Raw genomic sequence first — 21,260 nt, forward strand, 5'->3', positions numbered from 1 at the left:
CCATACATTTGTCAAAACACATAGAATGTAGAACACCAAAAGTGAACACTAGTGCAAACTATGGACTTTAGTTAACAACACATCAATATTGGTTTGTGAGTTCTAACAAATGTGCTACACTAATGCAAAGTGTTACTAATAGGAGAAACTCTACGTGTGTGGGGGTGTGTGGGGGGTGAGATGGTGAGGGAGTACACGAGAATTCTCAGTACTTTCCACTCATCTTTTCTGTAAACCCCAAACTATTCCCAAAAGGCCTATTAATTTAAACAATTAAAAAAAAACAATATGTATAGATAAAGAGAGGGAAGAAAAGAAACTTACTTCCGGTTCACAATTAGCCACTCCCGAATATAGGTCTGCACACAATCCCTGACATGAGGGTCCAGTTCAACCCTATTGAGGTGGAAAATGAAAGGAAAACATGTTATTACCAGGTAAAAGCAACAAAACAATCCCTTATTAGAACCGAGGAGTGCAACATGATTTTAAATCCCTATCAATGAGAATGCTAAGGCTGTTGCCGCCCATTCATTCCAGGTGTCTGAAGTAGTCCTAAGGCGACAGCATTTTTACTTGGATAAGATAAACATGTTGGTATTTTATGCTTTGTGAGTTTTCTTTATTATAGAGAATCATGTTAAACTTTAACTGTCCCTCAAGGCATTCTGACACAAGACAGGTAGAACTTGCTGTTATCAAATACAAAACAAGAAAAATGAGCATAAATACCTATTCCGACAGGGTAATTTGGACATATTTTTTGCGCTTGTGCAACCTTGTTAGGACATGCAAGTTCTCCTTTTGGAAAGCCCAGAAGAACAGTAGTCTTACACTTTGGTGAATGTGCAGACATTAATCTGACGGTTCTGTCCTACTTGCTTAGGAGTGCGCCATGAGACATACGCTCAGTGTTTCAGAGTCTCGAAATCAGACAGAACAACAGTAGCTTTCTGCTATTGTTGCGGTTGAGTTAGTACGAGAGATAAACAAGCCTTCATTTTCTTGTTCTTAAAAAGGGGATAAGATGGTACCTACCTGTGGGCTTACTATAAATATTAGATGAGATATTGCAAAGATTAGGCATGTGGTCTCTGGGCCCCAACTGCCCACATCTCAGCTTAACCCCTTAAAGCTATAGGACCTTGAGCCAGTGGGTCAACTCTTCTTGGCCTCCCCTTAAAGTGGTAATAATGAGAAGTGTGCTTCCCTGAAAGACTTGTAAAGAAGTCAGGGTGCAAAGTGCTTAGAAGAGTCTGGCGTTTAATAATACCTGCACGTGAAAGTTCACACATGTACCACTTACTATGCACTAACACTGATGTAATCACTTTACCTGTATCAATCTAGGTCAATTTCAATCAGACCGATAGGGTAGGCACTACTATTATCCTTATTTTGCAGAAGAATGAGATAACAAGGATCTTTCTCCCAGTTGCATAGCAAGTGGTGGGACAAGGACTTGAAGGACTTGAATCCCTGCCCTGCCCAGGGCAGCTCACCTGCAGAGCTCATGCTCACAACCACCACCTTCATAGCTCGACATAAAGTCCTGGGCAGGCCCAGGCTGTTCAACAGGACTCAGTTATTGTTTACTCTGATGATGGCAATGATAACGTCCCCTGCTTTAATTACGCAAAAGACCTTTTGGCAACCATTGAAATAATAAAGGTCATTTTAAAGTTATCAGACAGCTAATGGATGAGCTATAAATTACAGAAACAAGACAATATTATACTCAAAAAGTGATGTTAAGTAAAAATAACCTTCCTTATCAAGTCTTACAACAAATCCTCCTTCCTCTAAATTTACTGCAAATATTTTAAACAGGTTTTCCCAAGATTCTGACTTTATTTGAAGATAATTAACCAAAACTTTCACACAAAGAAATAAAATTAAATGACACTCTACCAACGGCAAAATAATAAACAAAAGGTGTCACCTATACTAAAGCCACCCCCTGAATAAATGGACTGAAAATGGAGGAAAATGTTTTTCGAGAATATTTTTGCTTTCTGGGAAATGTGCATCTTTATGTCATTAGAGCTGCTCATATGGTCAGCTCTCCTATGAGAATGGGAACTGTCGGAACAAGAAAAGTCACGGTCAGACCACATCACTGTCATTCAGCCTCCTCAAAGTATAAGTAAAATCCCAAATACAAGTAGAATACCACAGAGTGCTCAGGGCAGGAGCTATGTTTCATGATCTTCTTTCTGGGACTTTTTGGGGAAGATGAGACGGTTGGAAATGTCCAGGATTATGTGAATCTTAATTTTACTTTCAAAATGAATGCAAATAAAAATTCATACTAAACCTCCAAAGGGACATTGATTTTTATACTATGGAAGCAACAGGATTCCATGGTTAGTTTGATGCCAAGAGCCAACGCCTGTACCTATCATCTCAAACACCACTCCCCTGAAGAAACTCCAGGCCTAAGTACCTATTCCCATCACTCTACAGTGTTGTCCCTGCTGTTTTTCCACTGGACAACACTTTCTTCAGGGGAAGGGACTTTGGCTCACTCATCTTTTTTCCCCAGTATGCAGCACATAGTAATAGTCAATAAATGTGGGCTGACTTTCTAACTTGATCCAGTCTCTTTCATGGAAGCAGATAAAATGTTCTGAATGGATTTTGTGAAAGCTCTTAACATTTTTACAAATGGAGAAACTGAGACTTTGTGAGGTAATGTAACTCACCCAACGCCACTGAGCTGGTACCCGGGCAGTCCAGCCCCACAGCCTGCACTTTTAGCCTCTTCTTGAGCATTTTATTTTGTCTCACTGTGTCCCTTGAGCCGGCTTAGTCGACACACAGCTTTTCAAAGTCTCCAGCCAAACCAATTTGAACACAATCTACACCCAGGTGAGTCTCAAATAGTTGCCCTGCACATCTTCATGAATTAGGTAATTTTATTTTTTTCAAAGAGGTTCAGATCTAGGGCATCTCCCCCCTCACTGATAACGGTCATGATAGTCACAATCCCATCAACATTTTAAGAAAGAGATTTACCCTTCCTCCGGCAAAGAGGGCTGCAAAGTCCTAAATTCCTTTGGTGTGAAGACCACGTCCAAGTCATCATCCGTGAAGTCTCCCAGCTCCTGGGCAAGCTCCACATCCAGGCTGTTCAGATGTGTCATCAGAAGTCCTTCAAAGTCTACTGGCTCCACAGGTTCATAGAACTGAGGCTGAAGGGGTAAAGAAAGGAAAAAGTTGGTCCCCACCCTGTTTTCTGGTAAAAGCACACAGGCAGTAGTAGATGTTTGCCTTGCCTTTCCTTTGGACTTAATAAGTACTTGGCTGTTGGTGTAAAACAAAGTGACTCTGGAGGAGCTGTCAAACACAGACGCAGTGATACGGAAAGAAACGCAGCATAGAAAGTCGAGTCATAACACGATGAGCAATTAAAATCATACCCCAAGGCGGAATTTTTCTTAACCATAATTGCAACTTGATGAGGAATCCTAAGGAGATCCAAAATGAGATCACGAGGCTTTGCAGCATTTTTATAATTTCTCCTGCAACAGCTCTCTGAGGCCGTGTTTTATTTACCCAAATACAGGGAAGTAGGGAGGGAAGGCAATTTTCCAGAAAATCAGGCAAACTCAACACTCCTTTGGCTGAGTGTTCAGGCACCGTGTTTCCTTTGGCCTGAGTTATCCTATAGATTGGTTCTTGAAAGCACTTCATATATAATCACAACTGACAATGAACCCCACTCGGTGGCTGTAATGCTCCAGGACAGTGATTTTCAGATGTCGCTGAGCTGCCTGGTGCTGGTCTGGAAGAAATTTTCGCTGAACTGCAGCTCCATGAGCAAACCCAGGGCAATTTGCTGAGTTTTCACATAGCTATTCTTGGTTTAAAAGGATTGCTTTTTGCTCCTCAATTTTATCTTTCCACTTTGTGGAGGGTGGGAGAGACTAAAAGAAATGGTAGAATAGATGGTAATTTTAAGATTTTTTTTTTTTTTTTAGTTCATAAAATTAAAAGTTGGCAACCATTTGTCAGTCACCAAACAAAAGATTTTTTCATTTCTGTGGAGTCCAAAGACCTGGGAAGCACTGCCTTAAGAAAGTAAAAGAATCACTTTAAGTAAATTTGTGTAATAAAAATAGTCAGAGCAGCAGCCCTACAGAGTGTTAATTCAAGGCAAACTATTTGGAGTCATCAGCCCAACAGGGGGTTCCTTCTATTTCTACCCTTAAGTGGGCCAACAAAACAAACACCCCAGACAAGGACAGATCCCAAGGAAGTGCTCACAAAACCGGTTTTTCATCCCTTTGAAATATACACCAGCAAGGACTTCAAGTCGGAGAGGAGAAACAAAGTGCTGTTGAAGAAGCAAAAGGAAATTAGACGGGAGAGTGGAAATGCAGCTTGCCCTGCCCCTCCCCACTCTCGCTGTCCCTAGAGGTGAGGACATGAGTGACTGTCTGGGGCTCTTGAAGGTGGCTGACTTATATAATGCCCTCCACCAGGGAAAAGGAGGGCGGACGAGAAGTGACGGGACAACCACAGTGTTGACAGCAAAGCACCCCTAACCTCCCCAGGGCTTCCAGGTAGTAGGAAAAGGGCAGAGAGGTTTCCATGGGTTCTGACTAGGGACCAGAAGGTCAGCTGAGGAGCGGACTACGGTCCTTACAAGGGTGCGCCTCAAAATGAAGCAACACAGCCCCGCAGGCAGAGGAGCTGGAGATCCGCCTAAGCAGGAGCCAGGTAGGAGTTTGCAACAGGGCACTGCTGAATCCTGCCAGAGGGAACAACAGGCAGCAGCTACGCACAGAATCGGTACATCTGTCACAGACACCTGCACAGGACCAGTGCCAAGGGGAAAGTGGACTCTTCCACCCCGCCCCCACCCAAACACCACACATGGAATAGCTTAGGGTCAGGGACTGACTCATTACTTTATTACTTTAAAGTTTATACCCATTGAATTAATAATTATTGAACACTTACTATGTACAAAGAGATTGCACTAGGTCATTATATACATAATCTTATTTAATCCTCCCCGGAACCCTAGGAAGCATGCATTACAGGTTAAGTATCCCTGACCCAAAATGCCTGGGGCCAGAATTGTTTCAGGTTTCACTTTTTTTTTATTATTATTATTGTTCTGGGATATTTACATGTACATAAGGGGTTAAGACCCAAGTCTAAACACAAAACTCACTACCGTATGTACATAGCCTGGTAATTTTATACAATATTTTAAATAATTTTGCATATGAAACAAAGTTTTGGTTGTATTTTGATTCTGAACCATCACATCAAGTCAGGTGTAAAATTTTCCACTTGTGGTGTCCTGGAGGTGCTCCAAAATTCCTGGATTTTGAAGCATTTTGGAGCTTGGAGGCTTGGATTAAGATGCTCAGCCTGTATTCTCATTTTATAGGGGAGGAAATTGAGGGCTAGAGATTTAATAATTTGCCCATGATTACATAGCTAGGAAGTAGCCCATCTAGAATTCAAGCCAAGGCAAGCTTGTGTTCTGTTTTCTTGCTGTTTTTTTTTTTTTTTTTAATTTCTTTATGTTCCTAACCACTACAATTTTGATTGTTTTCTTTTGTGGGCTTTCCAAGAAATCTCTGATCTTCTGAAATTATTAAAACACTAGGCAATAGTAAAGTATGTTTGGAAGCAAGTCAAAAAATACATTTACCACGACCCACAAATTCCACTCTGAGCTTCTCATGAGATTAGCTGCTCAAAGGAATAATAAAGTATTTGCATAAATAAATAAATGTGATGGTAAATGTAAATTTGTTGCAAAGACTATCAATTACTCAAGCAGGAGTGCTGAAAATATGCATTTAAAAATTATATTGAAGCCCAATTCGAAGCAAGGTGAAACAAGTACTAATAGTAAGTAGAAACTTTGGAGAAGTGAAGTTTGCCTGTAATTATCAGAGAAAAAAAGTCAGTTCCGGCCAAAGTGAAATATGTGTCATGTCCCTGAAATTCAAAACCACAAGTGATGAATGTCCTGGCTGGCGGCAGCATCTGTTCCCTACAGGACAGACTACTCAAGGAGAACCCCCTCATTCAGCAGTTATTTGCTCAGCATCTCCCAAGTTCAAGTCAGAGTTAGGCATGAGGAATCCAGAGGAGCAGAGGGAGTCCCCATGGAGCTGCAGTCGAGTCAGCCATGAGATGGGGAAGTCTACAACCTTCTCACATGTACGAAATGCCATCTTTGGGGGAAGGGATTTGGTAAAGGGCACAGTATCACCATGAAGAGCTAATTGTGGGGCAATGTACCAAGTGCAATATACTCAATTGATGATAAGGCCATAATTCTGGAGGTCTGAATCTAATCCAGGACCAAACAGACTGGAAACACAACCAGTAATGACAAAACTACTGGGTATAGTGCTAGCACCACACACAATATGGCCTTTAATAGGTTGCCTCTTTCACCCTTTCTACTGAAATAAAGTGGGAGGAAACTGGTCTTTCCAAAGGTGTTGTAAACTAGTCTTGCCCTAGGCAAGTGGGTAGAGACCTCAGCTCCTGTTCACTAGGCCTGAGTGGTCCTTCCTCTTGCAAATTCAAATAATAAACCAGGAACCAAAAAAAAATTCCTGTTCTCTGAGTTATCTGAAATCTAAATCTCAAGAGATTTTATTTGAGGGAATCAAAACATATAAATTCAAATATACACAAAAGCAGCCAACACATATACTTAGTGATAAGCCAATGAAAGAAACAAACATCTAAAAGAGTGACTTTGATGTTGGCAGTGCGTTTAGTTAGGGATGAAGTTTGGGAATAGGGTGGGGCAAGGGGTAGTAGATCTTCTAAGATCAGTCCAAAGGACTCGGGCCCTGGCAAACTTAAAATCCAAACATAAAAATTAATTATTTTGTTTTCAAAATTAACAGCAGAACTGTTGAGCTATATGAGACCTTCTAGTCATTGAGGATCAAAGACTATTTTATTTGTTTTATTTATTTATTTTTAAACTTTTTTTATTGAGGCAGAGTCTCACTTTGTGGCCCTCAGTAGAGTGCTGTGGCATCATAGCTCACAGCAATCTCCAATTTTTGGGCTTAGGCGATTCTCTTGCCTCAGCCTCCCAAGTAGCTGGGATTATAGGCACCTGCCACAATGCCCAGCTTTTTTTTTTTTTGTAGAGATGGGGTCTTACTTGGCTCAGGCTGGTCTCGAACCTCTGAGCTGAGGGCAATCCACCCACCTTGGCATCCCAGGGTGCTAGGATTACAGGCCTGAGCCACCATGTCCAGCCTATTTGTTTTATTTTTTAGACAGAGCCTCACTCTGTTACCCTAGGTAGAGTGCCGTGGCATGATTACAGCTCACAGCAACCTCAAACTCCTGGGCTCAAGCAATCCTCTTGCCTCAGCCTCCCCAGTAGCTGGGACTATAGGCTCCCACCACAATACCCAGCTAGTTTTTACTATTTTTAGTATAAAGGGGTGTCACTCTTGCTCAGGCTGGTCTCCAACTCCTGAGCTCAGGGGATCTACCCACCTTGGTCTCCCAAGTGCTAAGATTACAGGTTTGAGCCCCCATGTCCAGCCCCAAAGACTAATTTAAATGGTATGATCCTAAGTAATTTCAAAAAAGTCAACTTTATACCAGGAATTACCATATTGTATATATCATTTATTATATGTAATAGCATAAGAAACAAATCAAAATAAAAAACAATTTAAAAACTTTTTTTTTTTTGGTCGGGGCTGGGTATGAACCTGCCCCCTCTGGTACATGGGGCTGGCACCCTACTCCTTTGAGCCACAGGCGCCACCCTAAAAACTATTAAAAAAAAAAAAAAAGGCTCAGTGCCCCTAGCTCAATGGTCAGGGTGCTGGCCACATATATCAGGGCTGGTGGGTTCGAACCCGGCCTGGGCCTGCTAAACAACAATGACAACTACAACCAAAAAATAGCCGGGCGTTGTGGCGGGCGCCTGTAGTCCCAGCTACTTGGGAGGCTCAAGTAAGAGAATCGCTTAAGCCCAAGAGTTGGATGTTGCTGTGAGCTGTGATGCTTTGGCACTCTACCCAGCATGACAAAGTAAAACTCCGTCTGAGAAAAATCAATCAATCAATCAATAAATAAATAAGAAAAATACTTAAGACCGCAAATGATACTACACCAGGCTAGACCTACTGTGATGGCTTCATGATGTGTCAATGCAGCTAGGCTGAACTAGCCCTCAAATTCCCTTTCTAATATACTTCTAGTCAGGGTGGGCTCTGGGAGTTTCCTCTGGCTAGAGCTGGAGGACAGCACGGAAGCTGCAGCCATGTTGTAGGGTACATATACCTTCTAGTCACACACAATCAAACACAATGTAAGTACTTCTGTAAAAGGATGTTGCCAAGTTATCAGTTCACTTCAAGTTAATCAGAAGAGAGATAACCCTGGGCGCACCTGACCTCACCAGTTGGAAGCCTTTTCTAAGAAGGTAGAGGCTCTCTTAAAGTTCAGAGACTCCCAGCTTCAGCTCATGCCTGTGTGGCTCCATTCTGCTTGCCATCTTTCCTTCCTGTGAGCCCGCGGATCTCTGGCCTGCTCAGCCAGCCACCCCACAGAGGGTAAGCGAATCCTTCACCTCCATCCATACACGTCTCCTTACTGGTTCTGCAGCTCCGGCTGAGCGCTGACTGATACACCCCCTTTCATTCACTCAAATACCCCTGGGGTCTGGCAGGAATCAAACACTAGCTTAGGAAACCTTGTCCCTGCCCTCAAGCAGTTTTCAACATTTCTCTAGTCAAGGATTGTACAGTCTTTTTTTTTTAGCTATTTTTTTCAGTGTTCTGGGCAATAGACTAGAAACACACAGAAAAAAGATTATAAATACCCTAACAGCTTAAATGATCGCAGCCAAATATTCATTTTTATTTTTATTTTGAGACAGTCTCATGTCTCTATGTCACCCTCGGCAGAGTGCCGTGGCACCACAATTCACAGCAACCTCAAAGTCTTGGGCTTAAGTGATCCTCTTGCCTCAGCCTCCCAAGTAGCTGGGACTACAGGCGCCCGCCACAATGCCCGGCTAGTTTTTTTTTTTTTTTTTGGTTGCAGTTGTTTAGTTGGCCCGGGTTGGGTTTGAACCTGCCACCCTTGGTGTATTGTGGCTGGCACCATAACCACTGTGCTACGGGCACTGAGCCCAAATATTCATTTTTTTACAGTAAGGAAATTTAAGCTTTCCCTTGTCCCCGCATGCATATCAAAGGTAGTAAGATTCAATTTGTTCTGAAATTGAAACTTCTGACAATGCCCGAACCATAGCTGTACAACATTAATCTACATAGCACAGTGTAGTATACAGATGGCACAGTAATAACAAATCGGATCAATATTTCACAAATAAGGATACCGAAAACAGGGAGGTTAAATGACTTGACCCAAATCACATCGACAGTTACAAAGGAACTGGATCCTTTATTATAGCACTGGGAAGGCCTCATGCTGCTCTGGGTGGTTATGGAAACAGGGCATGACGTCTCCAGGGAGTGCACCTCATGGGTATCTACCCTTGGAGGGTGGTCCTCACACCTACATGGCTGTTCAACAGACGAGTCTTGTCAAAGTCCCGCACTGAATTTGGTGGTCCTTGTTCAGTTTTGGTTTGTCTACAGCACAATTGATCACTTTCTCCTTCTTGAACTATTTTATTCCCATGGCATAAATTATTCCAGGCCATCACCGCCTCTGAAAACCCTATATACTGGGAAACTCCTTAGTCCCTGGCGAGTTGGGACAGTGGGTCACTCTAGGGATACCATTTTTTTCTAGGTCCTCTTCCTACTATGCAGCACCCTGGAGTTCACTCTTAAAACATCTCACTCCCAGATCTTCTCACCCACTCTCCTGGCTTTAAATATATATATTTTTAACTACGAATATAAATCAGCCACGAAATTTTCCTCAGTTAAACGAATATATATCAGCCACAAAATTTCCTCAATTAAACCTCAGCATCGCCACATGGTCATGCAACAGATGCCTCAAAGACCTCTCCAAGGTAACAAATTCAAAACTGCTGATCTGCATTTCCTGGGCCTTCTAAGCCTCTGTACCTCAACAAGAGGCAACCACATTTCCTGGGCAAGTGCCTAAAACTTTGCAGTCAATGTTGATTCTTCTCTTTCCCTTGCATTCTACAGATAATCCCTCAGAACATCCTATCCACTTTGCTTCTGAAATATACTGTATCCAGAATCCAATTACTTCTTACCTTCTTTACTGACACCACCCTATTCCAAAGTACCATCATTGCTTTCCTGACTTATTGTGACATCTGCCTAACTGTCCTTCCTTCCCCAGTCTATTTTCCAATAGCAGGTGAAACCACCCTTACAAAAAGTCAGATTGCACTGGGCTTGTGCTCAATGGTGCCAGTGGCTTCCTGTCCTAATTGGAGAATAAGCCGACCTTCTTCTACGGTCTCTGAGGCCTGAGACTCAGCCCTGCTTTTTCTATGATCTCCTTTCCCACTGCGCACTCTGTTAGGGTTGCATTCTGCTTCCTTGCCACACCCTCTTGCCTTGGGGACTTGGCACTTGCTACTCATTTTGACAAGAATACTCTTTCTTCAAATATCTGTCAAGTTCATTCAGGATTCTGCTCAAGTATCTCCTTTCTAGATAGAGGACGTCACAGACTACCCAATTTAAAATAGCATCTCTTCTGTGTCACCCTTCCCTCTCTCTGCTACGTTCTTCAAAGCCACCCCCAGTAGGGTCTACATTTGCTTACCCGTGTTTGTCTCCCATTCTAAAATATAAGCTCCATGAGGATAGACACTTGGCTATATTCATGACTGAATCATCAGCTCCTATAGCAGTTCCTAGCACACAGTGAAACCCAATAAATATTTCCAGGATGAATTATTAAGACAATCCTCAGGGCTCTCTACGATCTTTAAATGAAGCTGAAGGCAGTGACGTGCTTCTGACTGCAGTGGTTTAAAAACCTTTTGCTTTATGGACTAGATTAAACACTTTCTGCTTGCACCAACAGCAATTCTCCACTGATGCTGCTGAGCAGAAGGTGCGGACACGTCACCCGGGGCCTCAGTCCATTTTCCACCAAGACTGGTCTCATTGTCCTGCTTTACAGGGATGACCGTGCCTGCTTGGTGTGCAGAATGCTTGCCACTCTTTTGTTCTATCTTCCATTGTGAAGTTGCATGAAAACTATACTGAGGTTTCCATTTTCCATCAATCCCCCCAGTGCAGTCAATCAAAACTAAGGGTAGCCCAACTTGAAAAGTACCAAAGAACAACAGAAGCAGGACAAAAGGGCCAAATTTATCAAGCAATTCACCAATCTTAACAGTTGCTTTAATGCACAGAAGCCCATACACGTAACAAAAAAACAAACAAACAAATGTCTTCTAAGGTGTGAGATGACTTTTTTTTTTTTTTTTTTTAACATAAATGCTGTATACAAACATGTCTTGTAACCATGGTGTTTTGGTACATATCCAGGATGTGGCTTTTTACATCCTTTTCTTCAGCCAGAGTCGTTATGGTCCAGTTGATTCATTCCATTTCATTTCAAAACTTTTCTATTCTCATTTTTGAAAGTAGTATGTTTCCCTCCATAAAGAATGTCGCTTACTGTTCTTAACCATGTACACAGTGTCTCAAATCCTCTTTACTTCCTTAAGACACAGACCCCAATCCTCTCTTGTCTTGTATATTTCAATTCACTCTCTACTTCCAACAATCAGAAAATAGTATTTTATAGTTTCACATGACACATCGCATATGGAGTTGTTTGCCTGTGTAGGTGGCTGGCATCCGAGGGTCTCTAGTGACCCTGCTACCACGGCAACTGCAACAGAGAACACAGAGGCCAACAGAGGAGACTCCACGTGCTGGGCTGTTTATGAGCCAGAGCTACTTTCTGTGGCTCTAGTCACAAAGGATTCTGGCAGGAGTGTGACATAGACCCAGGAAAAATTTATCATCCTGTCCAGAAAACCAACTCTAAATCATGGATACCTTTCATGTTAAAAAAATGCAAAAATTTTAAATATTTTATCTACTTTGAAAATGGGTATACACAATTATCACCACTAACATTGGAAATTAGAGTTAAAACCCCAAAGCCCAATAAAACAAAAAGAAAACAACAAACACATACCCTTCCTCTCATTTGATTTATCAGATTTATGATGGAAGCCACCATATTTGTAAAAGGATATAGGTGTAGGATTAGCAAGTGGTCCTTGACTACCACACCTTCTGTAATTCAGAGCATACACAGAGGGCAAAAAAAGACATTTTACCTTTCTTACACTATTTCTACCTTTAAGTTTCAAGTTCTTTAAATGACCCTCAACGTGGGCTACAAGTTAAAGTCTCCAGGGAACTTTAAAATACTGATTGCTGGGCGGTGCCTATGGCTCAAAGGAGTAGGGCGCTGGCTCCATATGCCAGGGGTGGAGGGTTCAAACCCAGCCCTGGCTAAAAACTGCAAAAAAATAAAAATAAAAAAAATAATAATAACACTGATTGCTTCTCCACACCCCAGGGAATTGTGATTTAATTGTTCTGTGGTGGGTCTGGATACAGGTATGTTTCTAAAGGTCCCTGGGTGATTCTAATATATAGTCAGGGCTGAGAACCCTTCCTCTAAGTAAGTGGTTCTCAATCTTCCTAATGCCTCCTAATGCCATGACCCTTTAATACAGTTCCTCATGTTGTGGTGAACCCAACCATAAAATTATTTACGTTGCTACTTCATAACTGTAATTTTGCTACTGTTATTAATTGTAATGTAAATATCTGATAGGGAGGATGTATTTTCATTGTTACAAAGCGGTCATGACCCACAGGTTGAGAACTGCTGCTCTAAGTCTTCTCAGCCTTCTCCATCAAGCCTAACAACTGTTCTTCTGAAGACCTGCCCACCTGAAGCCAGTACAGATCCTCTGTATGACCTGTCCTCCCAAACGGATCAGAAAGCCCTTCAGAGCTGAAACCATCATTTATTCATCTTCTTCATTTAATCTCTCACTGTGTCTCCATAGTGCCCAAAACAGATGACAGCAAGATTAGCCACCATGTACACAGGGTGTCCATGTATAGAATATAATCGTATTCACCCAATGGGAATAATAATTGGTGAATAATTATTATTCCCATTGGAGCAAAAATAGAATTATATCCTAGAGGAATATTATGTCAATTTTGCAAATGAGGAAACTGAAGCTTTCAGAAAGGTTAAGTAACTTGTCCCAAATTACACAATTTTTTTTGAGACAGAGTCTCACTTTGTTGCCCTTGGTAGAGTGCCTTGACATCATAGCTCACAGCAACCTCAAACTCCTGGGCTCCAGCAGTTCTCTTTCCTCACCCTCCCAGTAAACTACTGGGAGGACTATAGGCACCCGCCATAATGCCCAGCTTTTTTTTTTTTTTTTTAAGAGATGGAGGTCTCGCTCTTGCTCAGGCTGGTCTTGAACCTGTGAGCTAATGCCATCCACCCACCTCGGCCTCCCAGAGTGCTAGTATTACAGGCATGAGCCGCCACACCTGGCCCCAAATTACATAATTAGTAAGTGGCAGTTATACTTCACCCCAGAGTCATCTGACTCCAAGTTCGTCACTCTTGCAAAACAGCAACAAAAAAATTATAATTGATTAGGTTCGAAATAACTTGACTTCAATTAATTACTTTCAAAATTAACCATTTGTATGTATCAGAGGGTGGGGTTGTTGAAATGGTGGCTATGTAAATAAAGGTAAGAGAAACAAAGGTCAAAATGCACTTGCCCTTGTTTTTCAAGATACCAAAATACAGTAGAATCTCCATAGGTGACCACCTCCTTAAGTTGACCTAATTTTCATAGACTGGACATGTACCACATGCACGAATCAGTACAGTAGGCCTAGCTCCTTATGTTGACCACCTCCATATGTTGACTGCTTTGTATAGTCCCTTGAGTGGTCAACTTACTGTACTCCAATGCACAATCCATGGCCTCTCATGTAAGAAAAGATTCCTAAAGCCGCTTCAGGTTGAGACTCTGCAGACTGAGATTGAGATTCTCAGGCTGAGAATCTTCAGTGGTTTATAAAGCACTTCTTTGCTTTGCAAGAAATGAATTGTGTTGAAATGTTCTATTATCTATGAAAAGAAATATTTTTCTTAGAAGAAATAATTTTTTTAAAATAAAAGGAAATCAGCATTTAAGTTGATGATTTATTTGGGGGAACCCTCATTTAGGGAGATGACTCAAGGGAAAGAACAGCCTCTTTATTCTGATGTTACAACATGACAGAAAGTAAACATTAGATTTTTCTAACAGACTGTTAAGAAAAAAAAAGGAATAGAATTCAAGTCTCTTGGCTCCCATGCCTCCTGCTCTTCAGGTAGAAGGAATAAGGGCAACAGACTGTGCTGTTACAGAGTAGAGAGATAGGAAAGGAGATTCAGAAAAGTAAACAGCAATAACCAGGAGCAATGCACTTTAACGAACATTCATGTGCAAACTGAACCAGGATTACATGATCGGGAGGAACACACCATTCATAGTTTAACACTTTTGCTTACTTTTGTACTTTCTTGATATCTTCCCTTAGAAAATGTGTGGCTAAACCACATAACTTGACTACCTAATGAAATAATTTATCAAAATTCCCTTTCCTCAAAAACTACTGAGGAGGCAGCAAACTACCAACAGAATATTTGCAACTATTAGGCCATTGCTTTTCTTTGCAACTTTACATAACAAAAAGAATTTTTCCTGAACAAACTTCAGGCTGCAACATTAAAGTAAAGCTGGGGTGGAGAGAAGGGGTTAAAGCCTTTTCACCAAACTTCCTTAAAGTCTCTTAATAGTGGTGTCCACACCATCTCCCTGGACAGCTACTGCAGAAAGCTGCGGTCTTCATTCACAAAAAGGCAAACCACCAGGATCCCCTGCCTTATGTAAAATGTAAAAGCGTACCATCACTTTTTAACTAAATCATGCCTATTTGGAGATACAGTTTGAGTCAGAAAAATTTTTAAATGTTTTCGTTTTCAATGAAACATATATTAGCACCAAATTAAACCCACAAGCATATCTAATTTATGTCGGTTTACAGCGCAGGTAATAGATCTGAAAATACGGACATGATGCACTTGATGTGCTTGTATTGTAACCTGCAATTTTGAAACAGACATAAAAGTACAAATAGGAGGGCAGTCTAGGAAGCCGCTAAATCATAAATAGACTTTTTGAAGAAATGGCATCACAAATTACCTCTTGCGGTACAAGGTGCTATCTATGTTTTTTTAGTACCACTCTTTCAATACTGACACAATACACAAAAGTATCCTTCTGAAATAACCACAAATCACTCCGGTAAAACATACCTTTAAAAGATACACAGTTACACGGCGTGTAAATTGTTACAGGAGACAAAATGGCGGCTACCGGAAGCTGAGTGGAAGGTTACAAAATTTCTAAGAGCAGAAGTGGTTTTGAAGTAATAAGAAACAAAAAATAACCTAACCTCCTCCAGATAACCACGAGAACCAGCAAGAAAGTGCTGTGCAGCTGTGTGTGAGGAAGTGAGCACAGGAGGGCTGGAGCCTGCTCACCAAGGAAGTGAATACTCCCTTCTGGTTTTACAAACCATCTCATTTTAGTCAGAGCTATCTCACTTGGCACATGTCTACCATTTAGTCTGCAAATGTTATTATATATATATATATATATATACACTCAACAGTTGGTGTTAATATATAAATGTAGGCAACCTTCAACTTAAAAGTGAAATGTGTTTTAAAAATGAAGGTTTGTACATACTGAAAGATTCTAATTACAGTATCTGAAGTTCCAGATGGGGCAAATTTACAATAACAGAAGTAGATCAATGATTGCCTGTGTGGAGGATGGGGTTTTGGAGAGGAGATCAGCTGCAAAAGGGCACAAGGGAACTTTTTAGGATAAGGTAATAAGTGTTCCCTATCAATTAAGTAGAGGTTAAACAACTCTAAGTTGCCCAAATTCATCAACTTAACCCAAATGGGTAAATGTTGTTATTCTGTCGCTATGTAAGTTACACATCCAAGAAAATGATGTTATGAAATGAAGGTTTGTAGCTTGGCTTTTTAGAATTTGGAATACACTTTTCAAATTAAAAGCATACTACATGGGGTGGTAAGGTTCCAGGTTGTCTCTGTTCCCCCAAACAGTTTGGATGAAATTGAGCAGCCTGGATGTCTGCTAAGTCTAGAGAGGTCAGAACCACAGCCCATGAAGGTCCTCTTTGCACTCTAAGCCCTGGCTGACAGAGGGAGAAGAGATACCATCTCATGTGGAAAAGCAGCCATGCAGTTAGGAAGCAGGGGCTGAAGACCGTAAAGTGGTCATAGGAAGATCTGAGGAGAATCAGGAAGCAAACACACCCACTGGGCCCTTCTACACTTGACTGTTTGCAGAGTCAACCCATAATCATACTTACTAGCTGAAGAGAGGGGAAGCCAGAGGTAGTTAGGCTCTGTCGATGGTACTGGCCCAGGTTTGGTGGGAGAGTAAACTGTTTCCTTATTTCCGCTGAAGAATACCTTGGATTAAAATAGAAAAATCTAAATGAAACGATTATTTTAAAAAATCATCACAATCATAGATGCAATCTTTGCTATCATGTTATAAAACCTGTGGTTTGGTTGGGCAATGGGCATAATTGGCTAAAATGCCTCTGTGGCCATTGGTGGACATTATATAATATTTTTTTAATTTATTTATCAAATTAGCCCAAATGGGTATTTATTTTGAGATTTATTTTGAGATTTTATGTATGTATTTTGAGATACAGTCTCTGTCACCCTGGGTAGAGTGCTGTGACATCACAGCTCACAGTAACCTCCAACTCTTGGGTTCAAGTGATCCTCTTGCCTCAGCCTCCTGAGTACCTGGGACTATAGGCACCCACAACAATACCCAGCTAGTTTTTCCAGTTTTAGTAGAGATGGGGGGTCTCGCTCTTGCTCAGGCTGGTCTTGAACTCCTGAGCTCAAGCAATCCATTTGCCTTGGCCTCCCAGAGTACAGGCATGAGCCACTGTGCCTGGCCCTATATAACACTTACTTCTGACAATACAAACCCTTAAGAAATTCAGAGGCTAGGATCCCTGCAATCATGGCTGTTGCCCAATACTGGAAGGATGATGGCAGGAAAAGAGAGTCTGAAGCCCAAGGAAAAGATCCAGGGCATTTGCCTCCGTCTCCCTGGCCATTCAGAGGAGTTGGCACTACGTGAGGGCTTCTGATCTCTGACTAGAGTCCTGTAAACTCTGAGCGGCCATTCCCATTTCAAGCAGCTGAACCCTTTGGTTGGCTGCCTTCTGTGACAGAGGACCATTAGGAGAACCTCCCTGCCATCACCTTAGAAGCTACCTGCAATTCCCAAGGACTGTATTTTCCCCAAACTGCTCCAAGTGAAGCGATCCTTCGCGTCAGCCATAATGACACTGCTGACTCTTAGCCAACACTTCTGTTATCCAGGAGCCACATGTGTGATAGAAAATTAGACTCAGTAGACACTGTCTACTCACAGCCATTGGCATGAGTCTGCTGGCCAGTGATCCCCAGCTTACAAACTGGCTGACTTCTGAATGCTCATTTCTTAGCCATGTGTTTCATTAGCCATTTTCTCATTCCATTATTATGTTGGTGGCTGGATTGTATTTAACCCACAATTAGGTCAAAGCATACTATATCAATACTACTACTGATAGAACTAGAAACCAGCAGAGATTATTAAGGATCCAAGGAGGTCTTATATTAATATTTTAAACATCTTTTCTATTCAATGTGCCATTAAACATGATTTTAAATAAAATATTTAAATATTATAAGGTATAGTATATTTTCTTTGTAAATATTAGCCACCCTGTGTGATGAGGTTTCTAACCCGACCTGATTTACACCCAGTCTTAGCAATGTGATACAACTAGAGAGGCAGGGAACCTGGATTCTACTCCCAACTTTGGCATCCATTATCCCTCCTCAAGAGCACCCCAACTTCCTTTCAGGATGCCCACTCAGGTCGTGCACTGTCTAGGGAAAAATCAAAATCAAAGGGTGGGCATAACCCAAAGCAGGGCAATCGCCCCTACCCCAGGATTCTAAATGGTGAACAGAACGGAAGGAAACAGCTGGAGCACACTCACACTAGTGGCAGCCCCTGGCATCATCGTGCCATGGAGCAAAACCCTGGAGAAAGCTGTAGCAGCAAGCACAGGTTGGACTCTGTCATTTTCTAAAGCATCTTCATTATCTAATGTTTTAAAAGTATAAGTAAATAGTTCTTTAAGGAGTAAGTATTCTATTAGCCATCAGGGACACGCAGATGGAACCACAGTGAGATGCCATCTCACAACCACTAGGATGGCTATCACAAGAAGGATGGGCAATAACCCGTGTTGGCAAGGGTGTGAAGGAGCTAGAGCACCCTTTTGGAACTTTTGGAACACTATTGGAAAGTTCCTCCAAAAGTTAAAACAGAGCTCCGTATATCCCAGCAATTCCATTCCTACGTTTGTTCCCAAGAGAAATGGAAGCATACTTCCACACAAAAACTTACATGTGAACGTTAATAGTAGCATTATTCATAACAGCCAAAAATTGGAAACAATTCAATGAGTCCATCAACCAATGAGTGTGTTAACAAAAGGTTGTGTGTCTACACAATAGCGTGTTACTCGGTAACGAGAAGCAGTGAAGTGCTGATATATATCACAACATGGGTGAACCTTGGAAATATTATCCCAAGTACAATCAGCTAAACCAAAAGACCACATGATGCATGATTCCTTATATGAAAATCCAAGAATAGTAAAATCTACAGACAGAAAGTAGATTTGTGATTTTCCTAGGGTTAGGGGGATTGTAGAGAAATGGAGAATGACTGCTGATGGGTATGAGGTTTCTTTCTGGAGTCATGAAAATGTATTAAAATTAATTGTGGTGATGAACATACAATTCTGTGAATTCATTAAAAAATCACTGAACTGTACAAATTCAATGAGTGAATTTTACGGTATCTGAATTACATCTAAATAAACTACATTTAAATTAATTACATCTAAATAAGATAGATACAGTTACATATGCGTGTTTGCATGTGTATGTAAGTAATCTGCAGACAAGAGTGAAGGCAAGAAACTGCCAAATTTAGCATGATAATGAGGAATGGAGGAAAAACTTCAGACTTTGTCTTTAAGTGCTTGATAGATTGATTTTAATTACAAGTTGGACAGTCACCAATTTTTGAAAGATTGGCAGATTAGACCACTGTCCAAAACAAAGGGTCCATCTTGCACGAACCACAATGTAGTTTGTGTTTGGCACCACAGAAACTCAAACCAACACTGCAATCATTTATTTGCTTACTTAAGAAGATAACAAGTCAAGAAGGGCCAAGCCAACCAAGGCCCTTTTCTGTGGTCAAGCTGGCCTTTTCATAGACAAGACTGACAGCTCCTGAGATTTCTGCCTCCAGGTCCTATCCCAAGGGCTCTCAAATAACATGTTTTAGTCTCATAGCCATTCTAGAACTCTCCCTGTCGTAGACCAGAGTAGTCTCTCTGAAATGAGAATATCTGAGAATGTTCAGAAAAAGGACTGGTATTGTGAGAGGATCAAAGAGGATCAAAGAGGCAGGAGGGGCAGGGTCTTTCTTTCATTTAGATGCAAAATCTGTTGTCCTATGTCAAAGCCCCAGTATTTTTTTCATAGTGAAGTCAGAATGCTCCTGATCGCTAGTCCTTCTTAAGCACAGTCAACTGCAATTTCTGTCCCAGATCTCCATGTTAAGAATGACATACCTTGGCTCGGCGCCTGTAGCACAGTGGCTACGGCGCCAGCTACATACACCGAGGGTGGCGGGTTCAAACCTGAACTAGATATTCAAAATAAAAATGGAATAGCTTATAACTATATCTAGATATTACATATAGTTTTTCTCTATCGCTATGTTGTTTTACGTTTTTATCCAGTTTTTAAAATTCCATTTATTTAGCCAATGTATAAAAAGAAGATGATTTTTAAAATTATGTCATTTGCAAAAATAAACAGATATGGAAAGTTTAAGAGCTAGAATGTTTTGTGGGTTTCTAGTTTAATTCAACTGAGGTCCTGGGCACCTCTCCAGTTCTGACTGGCAAAGACGCGCAGAGTCTCCAAGTGGAACCATCAGCCCACGACTTACACCAGCAGCTGTGCTAGGACACCAGAGAGTCCCAGAGGCTTCTCCCTGACTTTTCACCCTAAATGAAGATTCATTCATTATCTGCTGGTATCTCCAGCAGCCAAAAGGATCAGAGGGATTTAAAACTTGATTCAAGGAAAAACCTGGTCTGTAAGTATTTAAAGAGGTTTGGGGGACTCTTGAGGTTTTCCTGAAGCTAACCTGACTTAAATAATAGTGAAAGGGGTGGGTTAAAGAAAAGCAAACATATAACTTACTCTCATAACAACTGACTGTAAAATACTCAGCAAATACAAAATGTAAAGTACAAAGCTGGTAATAAGTAGAGACATCTGTGGATGGCACACCTATGAATGTACCCATAGCATGCAGCATGATTAAGCCTTGCAAAATAGCCATTGTTTCATGATTAGAAATGCTTTACACTATGTAAACAGTGAAACAATGTTAGCCCCTACTTGCCTCCAACTTCTAAGTTACAAGGCAGTGTAGTATTAAAAAAAAATCAAGGTTTTAAAATTTGTTGTATGTAGAGAAACTGGCTTTGAATGACGTGACCATCAAAGGATTAGATCACTGTGTGGGATAAGGTCTGAAAACACAGGGCAGGCTCGAGGGAACAGTTCCTGGAGTTGAACACATAAAAAGAAACTACCGTTTTCTTCTGAGATGTATTCTTAAAGCCTACTCTTGCATTTAAAAGGGTACTAAATGAGCATGCAGCTGATGTTATACACCTGTGTACTATATCTATCTATACAGGCCTATCCATATATATCTGTATATATCACCATACCGTCATACGCATGCATGAGTACATGTTTTCTGCCATAAAGTATGGAAGGAATTCCTCAGTTCTTCAGCCCATAGCCTCAAGTTTTTCATATTTTCCATCTTTTCTTGTCAACAGTCATGCCCTAAAGGCACAACTTCCAGTAAAGTTGATTCAACAGGTGGAAATAGGACTACAAAGAGAAGTCTACCCCTGATTAGCAAGCTGGGGAACTTCCCCTGCTTCCTTATAGGGAGTCCTAGAATTTTATATAAATGG

At 41.2% G+C, this 21,260-nt stretch overlaps 1 protein-coding gene across 3 annotated transcripts in view; it reads right to left on the reverse strand.

Annotated features, from left to right (window-relative positions):
• DOCK8 (dedicator of cytokinesis 8) overlaps positions 1 to 21,260 on the reverse strand; it is a 225,013-nt gene that overhangs the window by 166,007 nt on the left and 37,746 nt on the right. For 2 of the 3 annotated variants that reach the window (XM_053574373.1, XM_053574381.1), the window contains exons 2-4: positions 16,461 to 16,563; positions 3,019 to 3,194; positions 325 to 396 (exon numbers count right to left, since the gene is read on the reverse strand). In XM_053574373.1, the coding sequence (XP_053430348.1) occupies positions 325 to 396; positions 3,019 to 3,194; positions 16,461 to 16,563 (351 nt within the window). Of the gene's footprint in view, positions 1 to 324; positions 397 to 3,018; positions 3,195 to 15,366; positions 15,431 to 16,460; positions 16,564 to 21,260 lie in introns of those variants that run through there. The other variant, XM_053574391.1, reaches the window with a different exon arrangement.

The sequence above is a fragment of the Nycticebus coucang genome, chromosome 2 (assembly GCF_027406575.1).
Source record: "Nycticebus coucang isolate mNycCou1 chromosome 2, mNycCou1.pri, whole genome shotgun sequence".
Lineage (NCBI taxonomy): Eukaryota > Metazoa > Chordata > Mammalia > Primates > Lorisidae > Nycticebus > Nycticebus coucang.